The 26,399-nt window shown below is 39.9% G+C and overlaps 1 protein-coding gene across 1 annotated transcript in view; it reads right to left on the bottom strand.

Moving 5' to 3' along the window:
- Faf1 (Fas associated factor 1) overlaps positions 1-20,757 on the bottom strand; it is a 301,749-nt gene extending 280,992 nt beyond the window's left edge. The window contains exon 1 of the mRNA XM_052176992.1: positions 20,312-20,757. Within this exon, the coding sequence (XP_052032952.1) occupies positions 20,312-20,356 (45 nt within the window). The 5' untranslated portion in view covers positions 20,357-20,757. The remainder of the gene's footprint in view (positions 1-20,311) is intronic.
- Between the last annotated feature and the right edge of the window lie 5,642 nt (positions 20,758-26,399).

Genomic DNA, 26,399 nt, shown 5'->3' with positions numbered 1-26,399 from the left:
TTATGTATGCAAAAAAATGTTTTAAGATAAATTTCTTTATGTTTTATAATCAGTAAATATTTACTTTTATGCCAATTTTATATACCCCTACACAGAATTGTATGAAAATATCTCAAGTTAGCAGGGCATGGTGGTGCATGCTTTTAATCCTAGAGCTTGGGAGGCAGTGGTAAGTGGATCTCTGAGTTTGAGACCAGCCTGATAGAGTGAGTTCCAGGACAGCAAGCTACACAGGAAGACCCTTTCTCTATAAACCAAAATATATCACATGTGAAAAGGAATTGCAAGCAGAAGCCCTAATCTAAAGGCTGTAAGATCTATTTATGTTTTCTTAAACATTCAAAGGTATGAGAGTCCATGTATATAGGAGTAGTTTATATAAAAGTATAGCACCAAAGGACACTGACACTTGGAAACAAAGAGTTCTTTATAATTGTCTTTCAGAGTAGGACATACATCAGTCTAAGAAGAACTTTCAACCTGTGTCCCCCAGTTCAACCCAGAACCCTCAGTTCAGTTCAAGTAACTCAACCTAATCCTTGTGTTTAAAGGACTGAATAAAGACAACCAGTTCAACCCATATAATTTGTCCAGACTAAAAGTTAAGTAGGCAATAATATTCCCAGGCTGGGTCTGGGAAAGTAAAAAAAAAAAAAAAAAAAAAAACCAGGAGAAAGCTAGGCAAGCACCAGTATCCACTGCTCTCTTGCTCCTATCTATGAAAACAACATGAGCAACTGCTCACGTTTCCTACAGCCCTGACTTTCCTGTCCTTATGAACTGGATCCTACAACTGTGACCCAAAATGAACCCTTCCCCCTTAAGTTGCTTCTGTCAAGCTATTTTATCACAGTGACAGAAAAAGAAACTAAGATGCCAACATTATAACTTAAGTCATCATAGGAAGACATGACAATTGGTGTACTCAAAAAAAAAAAGTTCCTTATTTTGGTGATCTAGAACCCTACTGTGGTGGGTTGGGGGATTTTGTTTTTGGTTTGGTTTTTTTAGTTTTGGATTTTGGGTTTTTGGGGGGGAGGGGTTTGTTTTTCAGTCTGAAGGATTGCAGTGTTTGGAGGCATTTGGAGGCTTGGGGAGTTGTCTGGTTGGTTATTTGATTTAGTTTCTTGGAGTGCAGTCTATAATGCATCTATCTCTGCTACTATCAACTAAGGGATGTGCCTACCTCTACCTCCCAAGTGCTGGGAGTAAAGACAGGTTCTATGACTCCTGGCTTTGTGGTAATTTGAATAAGAAATGTTCCCTTTAGGCTCAGGCCTTTGGACCCTTGGACTCCAGTTGTTTCTTGGCACAGCTTTGACGAGGGAAGCATGCACTCCAGAGCGCTTTAAGAGTTTAAGGCCTGGTTCCACTTCGTTTGTTCTCTCTGCTGGGTTTGCAGTTGAAGATGTGATCTCTCAGCTTCCTGTACCTGCTGCCATGCCTGTCAGGACTCTTACCCCTCTAGAACCATAGCCAAAATTAACTCCATAAGTTGTTTTTAGTCATGGTGTTTTATCACAGCAACAGCAAAGTAACTTACACCATAATCAATCCAAAAAGGAATCCAGGTAAGTGTTCTAGCCATCATATCAACTGGATACACAGCCAAGAAAGCTTTGGTTCCTACTATGAAAAAACAAACGTGTCCCAAAACATCAAAGTAGAATCCCAATTTTTCAAAATAGAATATTAACCTATCTTTCTCTCTTGAGTATTACCCAGTAAGTGACAGAAATGAAATGAACCCTTTCTAGGGACAAGTGCATTCAATAACCAGAATCAAATGTATGAACCAGGAAAAAAAAAATGAAAGTTATAAAATCTCAAATCTCTGACTCAGTTTTTTAAAAGGTTATCCCAACATTTAGTGTCCATCCACAAACCAGATGCTGGAGATTAGGAAAAATGGATGGTCCCCCTGTATCTTGACTACTGGCTCACTAGACAGTAATTTTTGTGATAAAAGAGAAATCACTAGCAGACTGAAAGTGATCCAAAAAATCAAAAGTATAACATAGAGTCCAGACTAGAGCCACAATGGTTAGACCAGAATCAGTTGACTACATAAGAGCAGGATATTACAATACCAGAAAAAGTGTCAACAGCAATGAGATATCACTGATAGCTCTGAAAATCAAATCTTTACATCCAATTTATGATGGTTGTTTCTTCAACTTTTATCAATGACAAATATAACTAGCCAGTGGAGCTACAGTGCAGTCAGAAGCTTGATTCTAGTGGGCTTCACTAGAAGATGAGCCTTTACTATAGGCACGTATATGAATAATAAAGGTGACTTAATCAAAAGCTATAATTTGTTTCGATTTTTCCCAGGTTTAAAAAAAGTATCTTTAACAGTCTATAGCTTTTCAAGTAGCCAACAGGTAGTTAGACCATTAGCAATAGTTAAGGGTCAGTAGAAATATAACAAACTTTGTCAAGGAAAATATAGCCAAAGTTACAAACACAGCCTTGAGTTCTGCCAAATAAAACAGCACTCACATCTATTATCAGTTTACTTACCTGATCCAGAAGCTAAGCATGCACTTTCAATTTCCAGCCTTCCTGAACCATCAGTGAACCATGCCCAGGTTTAAGGTAAGACTTTTGTGAATTGAAGACCACAGCATAATGTTTTGTGACTGTGTAAAGGTTATCCTTTCTGTTATTCAAATGCTGATATCTCTGGCCTCACTCAACCAGTTTCAATCAGAACAGGGCATTTTAATGCTAATATCAAAAATCAACTGTCTCAGCCGGGTAGTGGTGGCACACAACTTTGATCCCAGCACTTGGGAGGCAGAGGCAGGCAGATTTCTGAATTTGAGGCCAGCCTAGTGTACAGAGTGAGTTCCAGGACAGCCAGGGCTACACAGAGAAACCCTGTCTCCAAAAACAAACAAACAAACAAAAAAAAAAAATCTCCTGTCTCAAGTTTGTGTAAACAATTCTTACCATTATTCTCTGCCTTGTCAATAAATGCTGATCACCCAATGGCTAGAGAAAATAAAGTGGAATATCTACCAGCTAGGGGAGCAGAGAGAAAAGAAAGGGGGAGAGAAGAGGGAGGGAGATTCAGATCGCCCAGAGAAGATTAGGGTCTGGAAGACACCATGTGAAAAAACATCTAAAGCCAAAGAACCAGGTCAATAATAATATCGTGGGTTCATGGCTGGGAGGAAGCCAGACTAGCTTAGAGGTTAAGATAGAGCAGCTGCTGAGGAATCGCTTGAAATATATCTTGTTTCTTTATGTAGTTACTAGGGACTAGCAAAGGTAAAGAATTACAGATGCTGAATTAATTCACTGATTACATTTATATTTAAAATAATTCATTTTACACCAGGGGTTTTGCTTTAAAACAGGTAAATCCAACCTGTAGCCCACAGGACACATGTCCCAAAATAGCTATGAATATGGCCCAGCACATTTGAAGATCACTATGTCATATAAGCATCAAAGATTTCCTCCAAAGCAGGAACTGAAACATAACACATTTTATAACCCAACTCTTAGGCAAACCAAAGTTCTACCAAATTTGTTTTCTTCCCACAAAAGTTTTAAATTTGCTTCCTTCCACACTCAAGTGCAGGCACACATCTATTACTAGTACGTCTATCTCACTAGTATACATTTGCTTTTTTCTTTAATAGTGAAATTACACGTATACAAAAAAATTGTTTTGATAAATTTCTTAATGTTTTATGATCAATAAATATCTATCTTATGCCTGTTTTTACATACCTCTACACAGAGGTATGCCCAAGGAAATAGGCTCAAAGCCTAGCACACCACAAACAAAAAATTATATAATACTATATCAAGAGTAAGTGACATAGCAACTCAGTAGTTCAAATTTTACAAAGTTGTTAGACTCAAAGCTTGATATTTTACCACAGTCTCACTGAACCCATCTATAAAAGCTAAGCCAGAGACAAAAAGATGGCTCAAGGAGTAAATAGCTCTGCTATCGACCCTAACAAATAAATCCAATCGCCAGGACCTACATGGTGGAAGGACAGAACAGACTCCTTGGATTCTTCTGACTTCCATGTGCATTATTGCCGCGTGTGTAGTCTCATACACATTCACACATAAATAAATAATTAATAAATTAATGAATAAAATGAGAAAAAGCTAAGCCAAAGTTGAGTTATTTTGTTCTTTTGTATGGGTCATTATAAAGTTATAACCTCCAATTTAATAGTTAATCATATTCAATTTTCACCTTTCAAAATTCTATTATTTAAAATGTCAATAAATAGTTGATTCTTTAAAAATATACCAAAAACTAGAGCTTGGACTGTAGAGCTATCTCAGCAGTTTAGAGCACTTGATGCTCATACACAGAACCCAGCTCAATTCCTACCACCTATATGATGGCTCATAACTATCTGTAACTCCAGTTACAGGAGATTCTTTTCTTCCTCTGTCCTCTACACATGGTACACATATAAACATACAGGCAAACAATCACACATATAAAATAAAATTAATTAAAAAACGTTTTTTAATGAGGCAATAACCTGAGTTCAAATCCCTAAGTCCCATTTAAAAGAAGAAAACAAAAAACAAAAAACAAAAAGGCATGGTGCCATACACATTAAAGAGAAGACAGGGAAGTTCTTGGATCTCACTGGCCAATCAGCACCGTTATTTGACCAATTCCAAGCCAGTAAGAAATTTGTCCTCAAAAGCAAATAAATAAAAGGGTGGCTAGTACCTGGGGGACACCATGGGAAGTTGTCCTGTAGAATCCACACAGGCACACATGCCCACATATCTACATACACATCTAACAAAGATGTGCACTCACACGTGCATGTGCACACAAAACCCACAAAATTTAAGTTCTGCCCTGTCTTTTTTACAGCAGTCTTGTTTTAGTAAACAGTCACTAAATATCTTACTAGTTTCTGTAGTAACAGATGGCTAGGAAGTAGGCAAGAAGGTCCCCCAAGAACTGACAGTACAGAGTAGAATATGTAAACTGATCAATAGTTCTGTAAAAAGACTAAAAGACAGAAAAATGGGCAAGATACAGAAGACTAAAAGACAGAAACATGGGCAAGATACAGAATAAATTACTAGAGCAAAGTTGGTTATATAGGTTGTGAATGTTACACACAAAAGGTAGGGCATGGGTTCTTAAGGAATAAACAGAAGTGTCTCAAAAGGAAATTAAGAGTCCAAGACATGGAATGATGAGGTAGCACCAAGTCTCCAAGAAAATTCACCTTTTCCCCTAAGTCATAGAAATGGGGCAGAAAATCAAAGAATGAAGACCATGGATGGAATTTCAAAAATCATCCTTGATCAAATGATTCTCAAGTTCTAGAAATCTCATAGAAATGAAAATGTGTAGATCCAATCCAATTCACTGAATAACCCTCAACCTACAGTTTAGAAAACCCTCTAAGTTACTCTGGTATACACACTAAAGTTCGAGATTTATTGATTTTGGTCAGGTTTTAGCACTATCAACATTTAAGACCTGATAATTCATTGTGGGGTGCTATCCCATGCTTTACAGATAGTTATCAGTATCTTTGGCCTCTATACCATAAGTGCCAGTAGCACATCTTCAAGCACTGTTTAATGTCCCCTTGGGGACAAAAATAACTACTAATTTAGATCCGCAAACTTTCCTATGAAGCACCTTCTATAGACAATTTATCATCTCTGCTCTTCTATTGAGTGCAAAGATGGCCAGAGACACATAAAAATGAATGACTGTGTGTACCAATAGGACTGTATCTTCAAAACCAGATAGTAGTTTGGCCCTCAGGCTATAGTTTGCTGACCCCTAATCTAGACTACCTGAATTGTAGCCTATGTTGTGAGCCAACTACTTCAACTACTGCTACCAAGTAATTGTCCAGGCTCAGATACCAGACTTGATCTAGTCTACTTTTAACCTAGATATGAGTCTAAACTGATCTGCATTAAGGGTTAACTGTCCTGCTCAGAGAATATCAAAATACCAGCTCCAGCTGGTCTACCTAAATGCACCTGCCAAGTCCAGCAAGGCCTTGATAGGAACAGAATGACATGGTTCCTGATCCTGAGACAGGGCCAGCAGGTGTGGGCCTCGAGTGTCGATGGCTGCTGTGGGCATGAGTCTTGTTTGTACAATGTACATACACTTTATGTTCCGCCTTCAAGAAAGGTCTTCCCTGTTAACCTTAATGACTCCTTGATAATCAAAGACAGCACAAATCCAGGAGGTGAAGATGTGGCTAATGCCTCAGCAAAATGGTAAACACTGGGACCTTCAGAACAACTGGTAAGACTGTGGGAAAGAACTATGCAAAAATGAGTTCAAAAATATATTCCTCAAAAATTAAAGATACAATAAGAATTATGCAAGGGATTTCACAAATATAAAAAAACAAAAGCAGCTGCATTGTGAGCCAACTTGTCAGAAAGACACTAAGGAAGGAGGTGAGATTTAGGGAATGGTGATCAAAGGAGATCCCACCCAGCTAAGGTTTTGGGTTTTGGTTTTTTGTTTGTTTGGTTTTTTTTTTTTTTTTTGTCTGTTTGTTCATATTTACAAAGGCAAACAGATTCCTGAGTTCAGGGTCAGCCTGGGACAGAGCAAGGTTAGACCCAGGTGGGTAGAAATGATAATTTCAGGAAGGGGTTCCATACAGCTAGCTAACCAGCTGTGCTTAACAGAGGCAGGCAGATCTCTGAATTCTTTTTCAATGTTAAAAGAGAATGCTTGCTGTCTCCTAAGAATTAGGGGCCTGGGATCATGAGATGCTGATTCACAGGATAATCAAGAGGAAACCGAGTAAATGACTAGATTGGTATGTAAAATAATGATTTGCAAGAGATGAGCTATCCAGAGAATGTTCTAGAATAGCAAGGGAAAGCTATCTAGAGCGAGTAAGCTGTCTGGAAATCTCCAGAGTTAGCCAAATAGAGAAAAACCAGACTGGAAAGCTGTCTCGAGTAAAACATAGCCCACATGTTTGGACCCACAATTTCACTGCTCCCAGACAGACACCCCTTCCTCGGAACCTCTCTCCAAGCCGAGGCTGGACCTTGGTATATACTTTCTGACAACTTGACCCTATAGAGGAATAACCATATATTACTACCTGAAAGACATTTAAATATTTTAGATTGTAAAGTTACTAAAATCTACAAAGTATTGACTGTAGTAAAAGCAATAACAATGGTTTTCTTTAGAGGGAGCTCACTTGTCTTATGGATAAACTTTATGAGAAAATAATTCTAGGACTAGGCCACTTTGTCCATGGGCTGGCCCACTGGGCAATTACAGGAACAGCCAGGGAAGAGGCTGACTACACACAAAATCAGTCATCTCATGTCCTTTATTATTGAATTCCACTCCTGCTGTGGTGACCTTTTGATGAGCCATTTACATGGGATACAAGTATCTTCCCACCCACTGTCTAGTCAAAGAAATCTATCTACGCTGGGCAGTGGTGGTGCATGCCTGTAATCCCAGCACTCTGGAAGGCAGAGGCAGGCGGATTTCTGAGTTCGAGGCCAGCCTAGTCTACAGAGTGAGTTCCAGAGCAGCCACGGCAACACAGAGAAACCCTGTCTCAAAAAAACCAATTCCAAAAAAAATAAAAAAATAAAAAAATAAAAAAGAAATCTATCTACATTTTTCCCTAATGTCTTTCTCATCAATTTTCCAATAATGCTCTTTCCAAGTCCCTGACCATACAGCCAAACCATTAGCTACAGCCCACCAATCAGTAAACAATCATGCATCTGATCATCTCTCCTTCCAAGCAAAATATACAACCATGTATACTGCCTAAAGTTCTGACCAGTGGGAAATTTCCCTTCACCAGTGTCTTTCAGAGATGTCCGAGAAAGCAGTTTTAATGATGTAACTAGTAGTGCCTGTGGAGCATGCCCTTAAATTTTCATTGGATTTATTTCTCATTCTGACACAAATATATGTCACCAACAAGTTCAAAGCAGTTGCTAACTCCTGTTCACTTTGTCTAATCGACATAATGCCATCAATATAGTGAGCCAGTGAGACATTCTGTACAAGAGACAGTTGACCAAGATCATTCTGGACTAAATTATGATAAAGGACTGGAGAGTTAATATATCCTTGAAGTAAAACTCTAAAAGTATTATGTTGGCCCTGCCAACTAAAAGCAAATGATTTCTGGGGTTCTTATGGACAGATATTGAAAAAAAAGTTATTTTCTAGATCAATAACTGCATACCATGTACCAAAAGAGGGGTTAAATATGAAATAAAGATATTTGGTACAGTAACTTCAATAAAAGTCATTACTTGATTAACTTTGAAATAGTCAACTGTCATTCTCCATGATCTATCTTCTGCACAGACCAAATAGGAGAGTTACAGATAGCTGTTGTAGTTACCACCACTCCTGTATCTGTCAAGTTCTTGATAGTAGCATTAAATTCTGTAATTTCTCCAGGGCTGCAATAGTGACTTGGGTTCCTTTGTAGCATGGCAGAGGCAATGACTTCCATTGGGCCTTTCCAACCATAATAGCCCTCACTCCATGGGTCAGGGAAACAATGTGTGAATTCTGCCAACTTAAGTATAGCTACTCCAATTAAACATTCTGGAATTGGGGAAATAAACACATTGGATCTACTGTAAGTCCAACTACAAGCAAACCACTAATTTCTCTGACATCCCAAAGCCCCTACTTTAACTGGAGGACTACAAATACTTTTTGGGATCTCCAGGAATCAGTAACAATTCAGAACCAGAATTAATAGACCCCAGAAAGTCTAAGTATTTCCTCTTTCCCAGTGGACAGATGCCCTTGTAAAAAGCTGTAGGTACCTTAGGTCAAGACAGAAGTGCTAATAAAACTCTTTTAGCAAGGTACATTCTTAGGGTGACCTTGCCTTACTTCATTCAAAGATCTACTAGCTAAAGTCTGTGAAATGGTTCTTTATCACCACATTCCAATGTAACCTTTCATGTGTACCAGAAATTTTCTTCCCATACAATCAAACAAAAACATAGGAGGCTTCTTATCTATTTCATTCCTAGAAACCCGAGATCCATACAAAGATGCCACCCCACAAATCACTTTGCCTGTGCTGCCCATTACAAGTCAGACCTCAAGTGGAAACCTAAGTAAGGGTTCTTTGGAAAGTCAGTTGTGTTAGATGGTGTTTTGCTAGAGCTGGATGTACAAAGCTTGTTGGTCCCAAGTCTTTGCTGATCTGAGCTTTGCTAAAAGGCACAGATAACAACTTTTCCTGGCATTCCTTCCTGATCCCTCCTGCTGACTCATGCCAAGCCTGAGGCCTGGCTGTCTGCTAGGTAGTGTCACTGCTGCTGATCCGTGTTTGCTATCCTGACTCTACTGAACCAGACTGCTGGTACACCCATGAAGTGTATCCAAGTGGGGTAAACTGCTGTTGCTAAGCTATAAACTGAACTGGAGTTGCTCCTAAGAACCTTTCTAAATAGTTCCAATTCCCCTGTATCCTTTCTTTTCCACTACCTCTTGTGGGTGATGGGCTACAAGGGAGGTTAAAGCATGTAAGAACCATAATTAAAAATAGGTTTTGAAAAAAATTGAAGTTACACAGACCATTATAGATATGGCTTTGCCTGTGCTGCCCATTACCATAACTATACTCATCTGCCTTTGACTAGTCAATGTTGGCCCTGGCCCCTGACACTGTGTAGCCCAACTACACCCATCACATTTAATTCATGCAACTGAGCAGCAGCATCTCCAAACCTAAAACCCGGAACAAAAAAAAAAAAAAAAAAAAAAAAGAGTGAATACAAAGCTCTTCAGATGTGCTGGTGTCCCTTTTACCATTTTGTACCTCATAGTATTAATGAAGGGCAAGTCTTCTGTGCCTTCCATGTGGGAGATTAAGTATTATACAATGTAGCTTAGCTACTCTAGCATTGCAATTTCCCTGAACCTTAAAATCCAGTCATCAACATTAAGCCATGGAATATCAGACATCTCCAGCTTCTTCTCAGTAGGCCATTGTATGGCAAATGCTTCAGCCAACCAATCAAACTTTTGACAATTATTTTTTGACTGTGCACACTTCCATATCAAACCTCAAATATCCACACAGTGAGCTCATATAAATAAACTCAGCCTGTTCTAATTTTATGTTCCTTCCACCATTATCCCAGATTCTTTTTTTTGGGGGGGGGGTTGGTTTTTTCAAGACAGGGTTTCTCTGTGTAGCCTTGGCTGTCCTGGAATGCACTCTGTAGACCAGGCTGGCCTTGAACTCAGAAATCCACCTGCCTCTGCCTCCCAAATGCTGAGATCAAAGGCGTGCACCACCACCGCCCCGACTCTATCCCAGACTCTTAAAATCCATTTCCACACATACTCCCCAGGCTTCTACTTGAATCAATTAGCAACCCATTAAACAGTATTGTGACTCCATTCTGTTGGACACTACAACCTCCTCATGAACTACACTACACTTTCTATCTCCCATCTAGGAGCCTGCTTAGACTTAAATCTGGTTATAGGTCTAGAGCTAACTATTAATGGATGCAGGGGAAGATCAGTATTATCTAGTCTGGTATCTCCTTCAGGGAAAGTCAATGAGGGTTCTACAAACAATAAAGAACTAATTTCCTCAGGAATAAATTCTTAGTTAGGGTTTCTACTGCTGTGCTAAAACACCATAATCAAGAACTCATTAAAGGAGGAGGAGGGTGGAGAGAGGAGGGAAGAGGGAGGAGGATGAAAGGAGGAGGAGAAGGAGAAGGAAGAAGGAGAAGGGGAGGAGGGGAGGAGGGGAGGAGGAGACAACTAAAGAGCCAGGGCACAGTCACAATCAAATCAAATCCAAACTTCAAGTATGTAAAAAGGTCAGTGCTTGACATCTAGGATTCACTTTAGAGATCCTGGTCTCCTGTTAATTCATCCAATTCTGACTGTCTAGAAACCTTATAGGACCTTCATTTTACTATAGAATTATTGAAGTAGTAATGCATCAATTACTAGATGAGATCTTGAAGATGCAGATCACTTCCAGCTATTGAACTAAAAAACTCCTAAGGAGTTCTTTCTCAGGATGAGACACCTATTAGATCACAGGAATCCTGACATACTACAGAAAAGAATTTCAGAGGCCAGTGGGATGGCTTAGTGGGTAAAGACACTTGCCTAAGCCTGACAATCTAGTTACATCTCTGGGACCCACATGGTAGAAGAGGGGAACCATCTCCTGCAAGTTATCCTCTGGCCTCTGTGGCATACAATTAACAACAGATATAGTGGGTGAGTGAGTGTGTGTGAGTGTGTGTGTGTGTGTGTGTGTGTGAGAGAGAGAGAGAGAGAGAGAGAGAGAGAGAGAGAGAGAGAAGAGGAAGAGGCAGAGGCAGAGGCAGAGACAGAGACAGAGACAGAGACAGAGAGGGAAAATATGGGGGGTTATTAAATAAAGAGGGGATTTATTAGGTAAAGTATTACACAAGGGTTAATGCAGGCTCAAGTACAGTCCCTAGTAAGAATAAGTTACATCTTGAAGTCATTCATTGTCCTGTTACTATATCAAGAAACAAAACTCAGTCAAGAGATAAACAATGTTCTAATACACTTTTATTTACAAAATATAGTTTGATATCCTCTAGCTCAGACAAACAACAATCATCAACCCTGCCATGCTCAGCAAGTAACTACAGACTATGATTTTGAATCATTTGTGGTGCAAGGCTAGGAATTTAGAGAAAAGTATCCGTTTTCCCTCCCTCTCTTTCTTCATCCTTCCTCCCCTCCCTTCCTTCCTGACACTGCTTGCTCTCAGATGGAATCTTACTGTGTGGCCTGGCAGGTCTGTGCTCAAGAGTTCAAGTAACTGGTTCTATATCAGCTACACGAGGAGCTGGGATAACAGGTATGTTGCCACCAAACTCAATTTATCCATTTATCTGGAAAATTTTCCTCATTTGGAGAAATTTCTGAATGACAAGTCTGTTTTCCTCAAAAACTATAAAGTCTCTGACAAATTGGGTAGAAAAGTTATTTTATATGTATGTGCCTGGACAGATTTTTGTTCTAAACCAACTCACAACACTTAGACAAGTCAGCTCTTTTTCATGGAGTCTCAATTTCCACGAAAGTTAAAGTCATGAGCTTTAAATAGATGATCTCTGGAGTTATTTTGCAGGCTCTGAAGTTAATTTTTTAACAAGTATGTACTTCTAAAAATGCCAAAACTGGGGGCCTGTAAGAGTGCTCACCAGGTAATGGTGCTTGCTACCAAGTTTGAGGACCTGAGTTCAATTCCTGGGACCCAAAAGGTGGAAGCAGACAAGTGTGTCCTCTGGCCACCACACGATTACTACAAAGGCATGTGTGTGCACATGTAGACACACACACAAATGTAAAAGTGGTCAAATAAAAATAACAGATTTTGAACATTTTCTATTTCAGACACCAATTCTAATAGCTTTACATGTGTTAATTCATTTTTCATATTGGAAAACTGGGGTAGACATATAAAATAATTGGTCAAAAATCACAAGATGAATGAGTGGAAGCAGTGATTTAAATTCATGTAGTTTGAACCTCAAAGTCATAATTACATAGCCTAACTACAAACTATTAAATTGTATTTTCTATGCAAAAACTTTCTTTTCTCAACAATCTACAGTCCAAATACTAAAACAGTATGATCAGATCTGTCCCTCAAGTAAGGAGGACAGAAAGAAACCAATGACAAAGGTTAATAGACTACCTTCACACAGTACTCAATCTCTTACTCAAGGTAACCCCCTCAGCCATGAAACATGTTCCCTGCATAGTTAGCTTAACCCCTAGTCTACGCCATCACAAGGACTAACATCCTCTTTTGCAGAAGCTATCTGTGTCAAAGTGAAGAAGAAAGAAGGATCAAAATACCAGTTAGAAAGGCCAAGTGTTATAAAGGAATGGCAACAATATACCTGTGACTTACCAGAGAGAAGCAGCATTGAAGATGAGGCCTGAACTATGCAAGCAAAATGCACTTAAATGTCTGAGTCCCAAGTGAGAAAAGTTACAAAGCAAAAAAGTTGTTCTGTAAGAAATATAGCATCAAAATAAATACTAAACTTGATAATAAGAAAAAATCTAAATCTATAACCAAAGCAACTAAGTTCAGAAAATATTTTTAGCAACTAAATTCAAAACTATATTTTAGCCAGGCAGTGGTGGCACAGGCCTTTAATCCCAGCACTTGGGAGGCAGAAGCAGGTAGATTTCTGAGTTCGAAGCCAGCCTGGTCTACAGAGTGAGTTCCAGGACAGCCAGGGCTATACAGAGAAACCCTGTCTCGAAAAACAAAAACAACAAAAAACAAAACAAAAGCAAAAACAAAAACTATTTTTTAGGTAGAAGAGATTTGGTTCCTGGGAAGGTCTCAAACGACACATCACTACAATTTTTTTCCACTTGAGGAATGATTCTTATCACTAACAGAAAAAATGTAAATAGAAAACCAACTTTCAAGACTATTTTTTGTTCCCAAACATATAAAACTAACTTACTATTTTTTTTAAAAAAAATAGTTGTAATTTTTTTCTTAATGGAAAAACAAATTCTATCATGACATTAATCAAAAAAGCTAAAAGACCTGGAAGCCTCACATACTAGTGAACACCTTTAATGTCTAGAGACAGAGGCAGGAAGATCTGTATGAGTTCAAGGCCAACCAAATCAACAAAGCAATTTCCAGGTCAGCCACATGGAAAACCCCAGTGAATGACATGGAGGTTGTTGCTTCTGCTTAGTAAGATGTGACTAATATTAGCTAACAATGGCTGTTAATTGTTAGGTAACTATTTTCCCATCTGTAAGCAGACCAAACAGGGCAAAGTTTGTTTGATAAAACAATTAATAAAATAATAATAAAATAATTGTAAGAAAATAATGAAGAATTTTACAATTACTAGAAGAGCATGGTGGTTCACCCTTGTCACCTTAGCACTTGGAAGACCACAACAGGAAAACTTGCATGAACTGAATTTAAGATCAGTATGGGCTACAGAGTTCCAAGCCTGAACTAGGTATGAGTTGCCTTCTTTAAAAAAAAAAAACAAAAAAAAAAAAAAAGCAAAGCACTTGGAAGGTAGAGGTGAGCAGATCTTTGTGAGTTTCAAGAGAGCCAGAGCTATAGAGTAAGACCTGCCATAGGAGGCATCGGGAGACTTAAGAGAGTAAGATTTAACATTTCATCTCACTGTACCTCTTTGTTATAAAAAATACTGGGTGAAGTCTATGTTGGTTACTTTCTTTTTAACTCCGGGTATTTCTGCACATGCTCTTGCCTCTAGCCAGCTAAAACTGCATAAATACTGCTCTGCTGCTACTCTAACTGTAACATACCATGCAAACAGGACATTTTTTTTCCGGTTTCTTTTTTTTTTTTTTTTTTTTTTTTTTTAGACAAGAGTTCTTCTATGTAGCCTTGGCTATCCTAGAACTTACTCTGTAGACCAAGCTGGTGTCACACTCAAGAGATCCTCCTGCCTCTACCTCCCATGTGCATGGGTTAATGTCATGTACCACCACTGCCTGGCTCAGGTTGAACATGTTTTTATAAAATATTCCAAATTCTACACTCACTAAACAGAACTAAATTTGAAAGTAACTAACTGAACTAGGTATGGTGACCCACATTTACAAACCCAGTACTATGGAGACTGAGACACAATGACCTTAAGTTTGACTCTAGTTCCAGCTACACAGGGAGACTAGCCCTGCAAGATGCTAGTAGTCCTACATTCAAATAATTTTGGTGGTACACTTGCTAAGGAATACAAGATGGTAGATCCTCAAAAAGACTAAAACTTCACTTTCAATTTAAGATTATCATGTGATCCAGCAATTTTACCCTTAGGTATAAACCCAAATACACTGAAGAAGTAAGGAACTCTAGCAGTATTTTAAACCACTGTTCACAGCAGCTTTATTCATGATAGTCACAGGTTATAAGCATCCTAAAGTATCACAGAAGATGATGAGTAAGCAAAATATGGTACTTCCAAATATGGAAGAACACTGTTAAAAGGAATAAAATTCTGACACATGCCTCATCTCAGGATGAACCCTGAGTTCATATACACTAAGTGAAATAAACCAGTCACAAAAGAACAAATAGGTAAAATTCCTGTAAAATGAAGTACCTAGAAAAGTCAAATCCATATAGACAAAAGAAAAGAAAGGTTGGTTGTCAGGAGGCAGGAGGGAAAAATGAGGACACAGGATCACGCACCCAGAATTACAGTTTTCCAGGATGAAAAGAACAGTGGATATGAGTGAAGGTGATGCTTGCACAGTGAAATCAATACTTAACGTCACTGAAGTACACACTTGAAAGTGGCTAATAGGGGAAATTCTGCTGTATATTTTCCATGATTAAACTTTTTAGTTGAGAGGACTGGGCGTTCTGTTCTGCTTGTTTCACTGCTGGGGATCATGCTAGCTAAGCACTCTGGAGAGGGTGGGAATTTGAAGGCCCAATCCTCTCCCATTAAGTGTGACCTATAATCTTCTTCCCACTACTTAGCACCATGTCACTGACTTCAACAGCATTCTCTCTTGAAGTGAAATGATCAGGAATCCCTTCCCAAAAGCTTTTCATATTTAGACATTATACTTATTTATAACCTGGCTATCTAGTAGAGATCACACTCTGACTTTTTCTCCTAAAAGCAAATGAAGGAGTTTCAGAAAGGCTTCTTCACTGAGCTTGTTAAAAACAATTGCTTTCAATGTTATATAATTGGATAAATAAATGCAAATACTAGAAAATAAAATACTCACATGCATTTAAAAGTTTTAACTGAGTTGTTTTTGTTGTCCTTTTTTCTTTCTTTTTGTTTTGTTTTCTTTTGTTTTTTCAAGGATTTCTCTCTGGCTGACCTAGAACCTGCTCTGTAGACCATGATGGCCTCAAACTCATAAAGATCAACCTACAGAGGCCTTGCAGAACTAGGATTAAAGGTATGCTCCCACCACCTGACTTACTGAGGGTTTTTCCCCCAAATCTTCAATAAATTTTAGATATCTTTAAGATTTATTTATTTATTTTATGCATATGACTACACCACCATTGCTCTCTTCAGACACACCAGAAGATGGCACCAGACCCCACTAGAGATGGTTGCAAGCCACCTTGTGGTTGCTGGGAATTGAACTCAGGACCTCTGGAAAAACAGTCGGTGCTCTTAACCACTGAACCATCTCTCCAGCCCCATTTTTAGATATCTTAATGACTTCATAATATCCTACCAGAGGCCAGGAAGCAGTGAAGCACGTCTTTAATCCCAGCACTTGGGAGGCAGAGGCAAACAGTTTTCTGAGTGAGTCTACAGAGTAAGTTCCAGGACAGCCAGGGCTACACAGAGAAACCCTGCCTCGAAAAACCAAAAAAAATTAAAATAAAATAATAATAATAATAATATCCTACCAGAACCTTTAAAATTTTTCAGTCAGCACACAAAAACGATGGGTTTCATTTTGATAATTTCATAGTCAGCATTGTACTTTGTCCATATTGCTTCCTCAAAAAAAAAAAATTGTCCCTCCTTCCCTCCTCTCACTAGTGGTCCCTTTCCACCACACAAATAATCCTTCTTTCTTGTCATAGTTATGTGTGTGTATATATAAATAAACATATATGCCTACAGATTGTGTATACTAGAGAAAAACAGACAATATTTGTGTTCCTTATTTTGCCCAACATAAATATCCACAAATAAGTCAACCTCAATTTTTTTTTTTTAATTTTCTTTTCTTTTTGAGACAGGGTTTCTCTATGTAGTCCTGGCTGTCCTGGAACTCAAGACCAGGCTGGCCTTAAACTCAAGAAATACCCCCTGCTTCTGCCTCCCTCCCAAGTGCTGGGATTAAAAGTATATATCACCAAGTCCAGTCTCATTTTTTTTAATTCATTCTTTCTAAAGGGAAATAAAGCTCTACTATGTACGGCACATTTTCCTTACTTCTCACATACTAGTGAACATCTAGCCGGAGTCCGTATTTTGGCTATTGTAAACACTAAACCAAACAAGCATGTATAAGCATTCTTAAATTTTAATTCAAAATTGTGCACTTTTGCAAGGTGAAGGTGGTGCACACCTTTAGTCCCAGCACTCAGAAGACAGAGGTAGGCCATCTATGAGTTCAGAGACAGCATGATCTACAGATCAAATTCCAGGACAGCCAGGGGTACACAGAGAAACCCTTTCTTATAGGAAGTTGGTCTGGTTCCGCTTGTATTCAAATGCTAAATTCTGTGTCCCAAGATTTGGTTGTTCCATGACAAGCAGATCCTCATATATATCAGCTTCTGTTGTGTAAACCTTGTCCTCCAAGATATCCAAGATTGGTTAATAAAGATGCCTACAGCCTAGGCTGGGCAGAAGAGGAGCAGAGCAAAGGCTTAGGAGGGTCTCAGGCAAGGAGAGAGGAGGAAGGAGGAAGAAGGAGGAGGAAGAGGGTGTGGTAGGTGGATGGTGAGCACATGATCCGAGGACTGGCCTACTGGAGTAGGAACAGCCCATGTCAAATATGGCAAGTGATATCTTGGGGTTATTGATAGCAAAGTAGGCAAATTAACATAGAGAGTTAATATCTGTCCAGCTCTGGAGCTTTTAAGTTTATTATAAAGATAAAGGTTTTGTGTCTTCTATTTGGGAGCTAAATGATCTAAGGAGGGCACAGAAACCCCCATATGATATTTACAATACTGTCTCAAAAACAAATTTTGTCTTTTTTAAGAGCATGCTAAGCTCTCATATCATTACTGATTCTCACAAGCACATAAAATAAACATAATTTTATTATATTCATTTTTGGGAAGGTATTCAATTAAACAAGCAATACCCAAGAATCTATATGCCATGTCTTACGTTTATGTGTATATGTGTATGTGCACACATACATTTTTGTGTGTATGAATGTGATACTATGTATCAAACCCAAGGCCTTACATATGCTGAACCAGGCAGTGTTTTACCACTGAGTGACATTTCCCATAGCTGCATGCCAGGACTTATGGTATAATCTTTACAAGAAGTTTCTTGATTTTCTTATAATAATTGCTTATTTTTAAATTAATACCATAAAAACCTACAATAAAGAAGACTACAATGATCAATTTTAAAGAAAGACCACACAAACAAAATGATGTGGTATTTTAACTGGTGAGGGCATTGCAGGTTCCTAAACACACAAAAGATTAAGACGTTTAAAGTACAAAGACACAGTCTTCTAAATATCTTTTTTATTATATGAAGACTGTTCACACCAAATGCAATTAGAAAAATGTTTCCAGTTATAAACAGTGTATGCAGTATGTCACAGGCCTATAAGATCATTCCAATACCATTCTAATAAGAGAAATCTTTGGCTGAAAGTGGTATAGCTCTTGCCTAACATGCACAAGGCTCTGGGTACAATCTCCAGCTACTGCAAAAGGAAAACATTTTCAACCATGAAGGAAAGAATGGGAAAGGAAATGTTACTGGAATTTAATAATGTGATAAAAATAATCATTTTCATTTCCAAACCAAAGTCTTGATCTGTCTCAAAAAAATTACTCTGCCTCTGGGAACAAGTCCTTTAGCTAATATTAACAGTGAGCCAGGTATTGTGGCATACACTCCTATAATCCCAACAATGAAGAAACCAACTGTTAAGGCTGGCCTGAGCTCTATATATCTTGAAACTATGCCTCAAAGAGAAAAAAAAAAATTAACAAGCATGGTGACTGACAGAAAGAAGACAGAAATCAACTACAAGTTATTAGAGGTTTTAAAAGTTTACAAAATTAAAACAAAGTTATAATCACATTAGGGCTAGGATAAATTACACCATTTGTTGCTGTCCAGAGTCTTTTCATCAAAACACAAACTGGAGGCCAGGCAGTGGTGGCACACTCCTTTGATCCCAGCACTTGGAGGCGGAGGCAGGCGGATTTCTGAGTTTGAGGCCAGCCTGTCTACAGAGTGAGTTCCAGGACAGCCAGGACTACACAGAGAAACCCTGTCTCAAAAAAAAAAAAAAAAAACAAAACAAAAAAACAAAAAAACCCACAACCTGAATAAAAACTACATCTAAGAAGTGGGCATAGTAGATCACACCTGTAATCCCAGTACTGTGAGAAGCTGAGGTAGTGAGGTAGGAAGACTATATTAAATTAGGTGCCGCCCTGGGCTACATAGGGAGACACTGTCTAAGATAAAGAACTCAGGCTATTCTAAAGCCTACAAAATGCCATGGCAAACTTCTCTTTTTAAAACCATCCCTTGAGTTTGTAGGTTGCAGTATAATCAAAAAAAATATATAGGCATATTCCTGTGTAGCAGATAACTACTAGAAAAGAAAACAGCAAATTCTTGGAAAAATGGTCATCAGAACACTAAACTGAAATGTAGTAATGCCTACAGAGACTGTGAAATAACAGTGTTGGAAAAAATCTGCTTATATTTAACAAATTTAATTCCAAACAATGTGTGTATGGCACTAAATTGTGTCCTTCAGTAAATTTCAAAAGACAAAGAAAATATTCACAGGGTAGTGTTTATAACTGCAAATCTTTCCAGATGCACACAGCTCTACTTTCAAAAGGCCTCCCTAAGATACTTACATGCCAGGATCACTACAGGAGAGTTCAGTAAGAAAATGATCTTTACTTTCAATTAATTAATTAAAGGACACCAAACAATTGTAGTCTGTGAGGGAAGGGAATCTGCAAATGTGAATAGGCTATTAAGTTTGTGAATTCACTGCAGAGATACATCAGAGCATACTGCCTGTCTGCCTCCTTATTTTCTGCCCTCCAAAGATTGCAATAAGGCCTCCAGCATCTCAACTGTCTACCCCTCTTTGAAAAAAACCACAAAGCCCGACTAGTCTCATCACCTCCTCATCACTCTACCTTTTCACTCTTCACTTCATACAATACACCACACCCATAGCAACACACTCTCCACACCACACATCACAGTTCCCTCATGGAATAACCCAAACACCCCACATTAACCCATATTCTACACATTCCTCACAAGACTGAGAAAGAGCCATCATACATAGTAACCCCTAAATCATTATATCCCCAAACGTAAAAATACCATTCAACACACACACATACAGAGCATATGAAATACATGTTCCCCAAGGCTCACAATATACACACATCCTGAGCCACGTAGGGTAGAAAAGCCCACACTACAACCACTGCGGTGCTCAAACAGACGCTAGGAAGAGGCCACCGCGCTACCACCCCGAGGCGCCAAGTTGGAGGTGGGAAGCGAGCAGAGCCACACACTTCACCTGAAAATCCGCAAGGATCATCTCCCGGTCCATGTTGGACGCCATGGCGGCCGCCGAGCTCCGCGGCTCCGGGAACGAAGCGCGCACCTGGGAGCGGGACGGCGCCTCCTGCGGCCGAAGCTGCGGCCGCCGCCGGGTGGCGAGGGGCTGGCGGGCGAGCCGGCGGGAGGGCCGGCGGACCGGCGGGCGGGGCAGCGCGGGAGACTAGGTGCTCATGCACTCGGTAACCTTCAGCCGCCCTGAGCCCGCCTGCGCCCCGCGGAGCCCTCGCCGCAGCAGCCCGGACGGGGAGGCTGGTCTCGATGCCGGGCCGGCTCTTCCGTCGCCGCCTGGGAGGAGGACAGGTTGCGACAGCGCGCGCCCGGCTCCCTACAGCCACGGCAAACCCGACGGGGGCGGGGAAAGCGAGAGAACGAGCAGGCGGGCCAACGCCACAGCCGCCTCCGCCTCCTCCGCTTCCTCCCGGCCGCCGCCTCCGCCCCTGGTTGGCCGGCGCCTGGGCTGTCGCACATTTTGCCTGTCATCGAGGTCGCAAAGCGGCGCTTTGCGGCTGTCACGTGACTGCCCTCCTGTCAAGCGCTTGGCGCTCGGCTTGCGGGCGGGGTCGCCGGCCTGTGTGGCAGGGACGCCGATGTGCGTCCCCCGGAGCCTGAGGAACCGCAACAGGTTATTCCGGTTTGGGTTGAAGCCTAGGCCTGGAGGTGCCGCCTCCTCCCAGCCGCGGCCTGAAAGTCATTCCGCGCCTCACGTGCTTAGTCACACGCAAAACACCACGGGCCTCAGCCCAGCTCAACACACTCAAAACCGTAAACCGCCTGGCCAGCAGGATTCCTACCATGTAGGTTTTCCTCTCACCAAAATACCTCCTCGTGGACGGTCTCTCACTCTCAGCCTCACCGTGAAAAGCCGCTTACATACACAGTCACTCCCAATCTGGAACCATCTTTTTCAGAGTCTGCAACCTCAGGCACAAACACAGAGATATCAGGAGACAATGTGTCGGTGGAATATAGAAAGTCAGAGGGTGAGGATCCAGACCTCAAAAGGATGCTGAACATGTTTAAAATGATATTTAAGGAAAAATATTTCTACTGCTATAATATCTACATTGTTAGAGCATTACATGAAGGAAACTTGAATACACTATTTCATATACTCTATTTAAAATATTTTCATAAGTAACAGTATGGTACAATACTCATAATTCAACTTATGGTCAGAAATTAGCAAGCTTTGTACCTAAAACATCTAAAACCTATGAATTAGATGACCATTATATTTGCCATCTAGACCAAAGGAAGGGTGGCAATATATTCAATCTTGACACACAAAAAAGTAGGCACTTACAGACTTTTAAAAGACACATCCATGCCTTGGAAAGTATGTTAAACTCTAGAAATGTTAAACAAAAATAGGAACTGATGAAATCACCATAAAGAATCCATGCCTAAGCTTTTTAAGTTAGGAGTGTATCTATTAAAAAATAAAATAAACTGAATCAAATATTCAGTCCCTTGAATGCCAAGAAGTGTGTCGTTTATGTTATGATCTTTATTTGCTGGAGATGAAGCTCAGTAGAAGATGGAGCACTTGCCTGGCATGTGCAAGGCTCTTGGTTAGATCCCTAAAACCACCAGGTGGAAAATGGAATCCATGGTTCTCTCACTAAAAGGAATCTGACATACAATTCTGTGATAACTTATATGGGTTGTTTTTTTTTTTTTTTTAGATTTCTTTGTTTTATTTTATGAATGGTGTGTGTGTGTGTGTGTGTGTGTGCCATATGGTGCCTGGTGCCCCTGGAGGCCACAAGGGATGTCTGAATCCCTGGAACTAGAGTTATGTATGGTTATTAGCCACCATGTGGGTGCTGATAACAGAACCCTGGTCCTCTTCAATAGCAACAAGTACTCTACATCACTGAACCTCCCCAGTCCTCTAAAGTGAGCCTGTTTCAATGTGCAGGATCAGCTAAGTAAGAAATAGAAGCCCCTGCGTCTGATGTGCTGATGCATGCCTTTAATCCTAGCACTGGGGTGCAGAGGCAGGCAGAGAATAGAGAGTTCCAGGCCAGACTGGACTGCATGGTGATACTGTTTAATAAATAATAAAAATAAAAATAAAAACCTTTGTAGTATTTTTCCTTGCCATACCTAAAGGAAGAGATTCTAAAATTGTCATAAATAGTAATCATGAAGTGATATAAATGAGGTGATCCAATAACCACATTAGTATGGCCCCCTCAGAACAGGTGTTCAGGCTTATATATGGCCAGGTTAGTGCAACCCTGCAAAACTGACATGAGATTACCTCAGAACTCATTCAAACACTAAGCACACCCCTCTTTCCCTTCCCTCCATCTGAAAATGGAAATAATGCCGTAAATGTAGTGAGACAGGAAAAATGACCCCGATATTCAAACATATCAGGGTTCAGAGCTATTTTCCCAAAGAATTAGCTGTCGCAACCTGGATGAGTTGTTCAAATATTACTAATTTCAACTCCTAACAAGATCATTTCAGGAGGTAAACAAGAAACTTCAAATCTTTGTATAAAATTAGCATACATTTCATAGCATTTCTGTGTTTGAGACCCAACTTTGCCCCTTTCAAACCTCTCTGTGAATCTTTAATCTCTGACTCGAAACTAAGACAACTTAGCAGTTTGGAACAGCACAGCAAGCAATACACTGCATGGGGTAAGCCTTAGAGCCTCCTAAAGCAGTAGCTATTATTACTCAGCATGACAACTCCGACACGCTCTTTCAAGGCCTCGCCTTTCATTACCCTTAAACCAACAAGAATGCCTGCCTTTTTCCCAAGCCATGGCCTTTAGTACTTTAACAAACACAGTTCTGGCAAATTCTATGAATTTTTTTCGGGAATTGTTTCACCGACAAATGGTTTATCTCCTTCCACAGGTTGAAAGCTTCTTGATGATTATAAACCATTTCATCCAGTATTTTCTTTAATAGTCATCAGGGTACATCCATAACAAAATCTTGGGTTCATACTAATGATTTGAATTTTTATTGTGTCCCTAGCCAGGCATGGTGGTACGCACCTGTAATCCTAGCATTTGAGAAGCAGAGACATATGGGTCTCTGTGAGTTCAAGGCCAGCCTGGTCTACAAAATGAGTTCTAGGACAACCAGTTCTGTTACATAGAGAACACCTGTCTTGAAAAACTGAAGGAAAAAAAAAAGCAAAGAAAAGAAAGAAAGAAAGAAATGTACAGAATGAAGGACAAAGTTGGTTTTTGTTTTTATTTTTAAGATTTTTGTCTAGAGTCGTGAAATAACGTGATGAAAGGCCTAGGATTCAAGCCTAGGTCAAAACTCATGCTCTTCCCACTCCCCTGGTGACACATAACAGTACCAGCCCCCTTGCAGCCAAAGTTATAAAGTAAATGAAAAGATTGCTTCTGACATATGCTCTATTATCGTTGTATAACCAGCATCCAGAATAAATCTCTACTGCAGAAAAATTGAAGGGAAAACAATATGTTTTTCATTTTTGTAAAATTAAATTTTGAGGAAATTTCACTGCAGTGACACAAATCAAGAGAACAGAAATTCTTTTTAAATAAGTACACAAAATAATTTTAATCTCATTTTTACAGTCCACTAAAATACTGTGCTCTAATTTAAATACAATCCTTTGCCGGGCAGTGGTGGCACACAACTTTAATCCCAGTACTTGGGAGACAGAGGCAGGCAGATTTCTGAGTTCGAGGCCAGCCTGGTCTACAGAGTGAGTTCCAAGACAGCCAGGGCTACACAGAGAAACCCTGTCTTGAAAACAAAACAAAACCAACAAACAAACAAAAAAAAACCAATCTTTTAAAATCTTCATAAAATTTCCTCTTTCTAAAACTGTTTTTAAAATCTTTGTATTCCATTTTTCAAGCATAACTGATTTATGCTATTATTGGTATTTATTTTATTATTTTTTAATTGTGTGGACATCAGCATAGGTACACAGAGAGGCCAGAGACATCAGACTCCCATGGAGCTGGAGTTACAGGTGATTGTGAGCAACTCAGATCCTGGGACTCAAAGTCAGGTCCTCTGTAAGAGAATATGGCGCCCTTAACCACTGAGCCACCTCTCTAGCCCCTATTTAAATAAATTTTCATTTGAGATTATTTTGGATTTATAAGCTCCAATGACATGCATAGATCCTGATAATTTTGAAGAATCAAGAACTTTATAAACTATCCCTCACCTTGGGGGTGCCTAATGTTCCCTCACATTTGCACTGAGTTCACATTAGACATGGCAGCACATGCCATTGATCCCAGAACTTGGGAAGGTAGAGTTCAAGGGGAGAACTTATTTCAGGGCAGAAAAAGGAGATTACACTGAGTTTGTGGATCTTGAGTAAGAATACTTGAAGGTGATAGGTCCTTTTCATTATGTGGTATTGGGGTCTTCATGTTATCAAATTACTTACTATGATATTAATTTTGATCTTTTGAAAAAAACAAAGCTGTGGGTTTTTCAGTTTTTGTTGTTGTTTGTGGTTGTTGAGTTGGGTTGGGGTTGGCTGTTGCTGGTGTTGGTTTGAAGCAGGGTGTGGAGGCTACTTGACTATATCTGGAATGAACTACAATCCAGAAATGGACGGCATACTGGTGATTCAGATCTTGAGGCTAGAAGATACAAGCTTTTGATCCAGATCTTGAGGCTCAAGACACAGGACTTTAATCTAGATCTTGAGTCACACTTTTAATCTGGGCCTTACATTCTGCTGGAAGCCAACATAAGAACTGTGGTGATTGAAAAATGCTTGGTCCAGGGAGTGGCACCATTAAGAGGTGTGGCCTTGTTGGAGTAGGTGTAGCCTTGTTGGTGGAAGTGTATCACTGTGGGGGTGGGCTTTGAGAGACCCTCAGCTGTCTGGAAGCCAGTCTTCTCCTAGCAGCCTTCAGATCAAGTTGTAACTTCTCAGCTCTTCTTCTGCTTTGGTGATAATGGACTGATCCTCTGAACCTGTAAGTCCCTATTAAATCTCCTTTTATAAGAGTTGCCTTGGTCATAGTGTCTCTTCACAGAAATGGAAAACCTAAGAGAAGGACAATGGAAAAAGGAAGGTTTTCTTCTTGGCCTTCTTGCACTTCCTTGCCAGCCTGTCCATTGGAGCCTACTTCTTCAGGAGTCTAGCTTATACAGAAGACCAGCTAAAACGCCCAGCCTTGTGGGATTAAGCAACTACTAGATTCTTGGACTTCCCATTCACAGCTGGCCATTGTTGAGTTAGTTGGGCAGCTGCCTGTAAGTCATTCCAATAAATTATCTTTTTTTTTTAAAGATGTATTTATTATATGTAAGTACACTATAGTTGTCTTCAGACACACCAGAAGAGGGCATCAGATCTCATTACAGATGGTTGTGAGCAACATGTGGTTGCTGGGATTTGAACTCAGAACCTTCGGAGGAGCAGTCTGTGCTCTTAACCGCTGAGCTATCTCTCCAGCCCCCCAATAAGTTATCTTTTTACACACACACACACACACACACACACACACTTACACACTCACACACACATACACTCATACACTCACACACACATACACTCATACACTCACACACACAGACACATACACTCACACACTCACACACACACATACACTCACACACACACATACACTCACACACACACACACACACACACACACACGTAGAGAGAAGGGGGACGGGGAGAGAGGAGGAGGAGAGGTAGGGGAAAAGGGGAAGGGAGAGATTCGTTCCATGAGTTCTGTGACTCTAGAGAACCCTAACTAATACACAGGGTTTCTCTGTGTAGCCTTGTCTGTCCTGGAACTCACTCTGTAGACTAGGCTGGCCTCAAACTGTCCACCTCTGCCTCCTGAGTGCTAGGATTAAAGGCTTGCACCACAACTGTCTGGCTGATAACCAAAGTTTTGAAATAATGTTCCTTGCTTATTAGATAACTCATAAAACTAATATCACTACCAAGTTAAATTCCTGTTTTAGTAATCAAACAGGTAGTTTATCCAATGATTTAAAGAGTCTAGTGGGTCATCCTGGACTCCAAGGCCAAGTTATGAATTCAAGCCCTATACT

The sequence above is a fragment of the Apodemus sylvaticus genome, chromosome 3 (assembly GCF_947179515.1).
Source record: "Apodemus sylvaticus chromosome 3, mApoSyl1.1, whole genome shotgun sequence".
NCBI classification, from domain to species: Eukaryota; Metazoa; Chordata; class Mammalia; order Rodentia; family Muridae; genus Apodemus; species Apodemus sylvaticus.
Note: the sequence above shows the minus strand (reverse complement) of the source record. Positions and strands in the feature narration are given on the sequence as shown.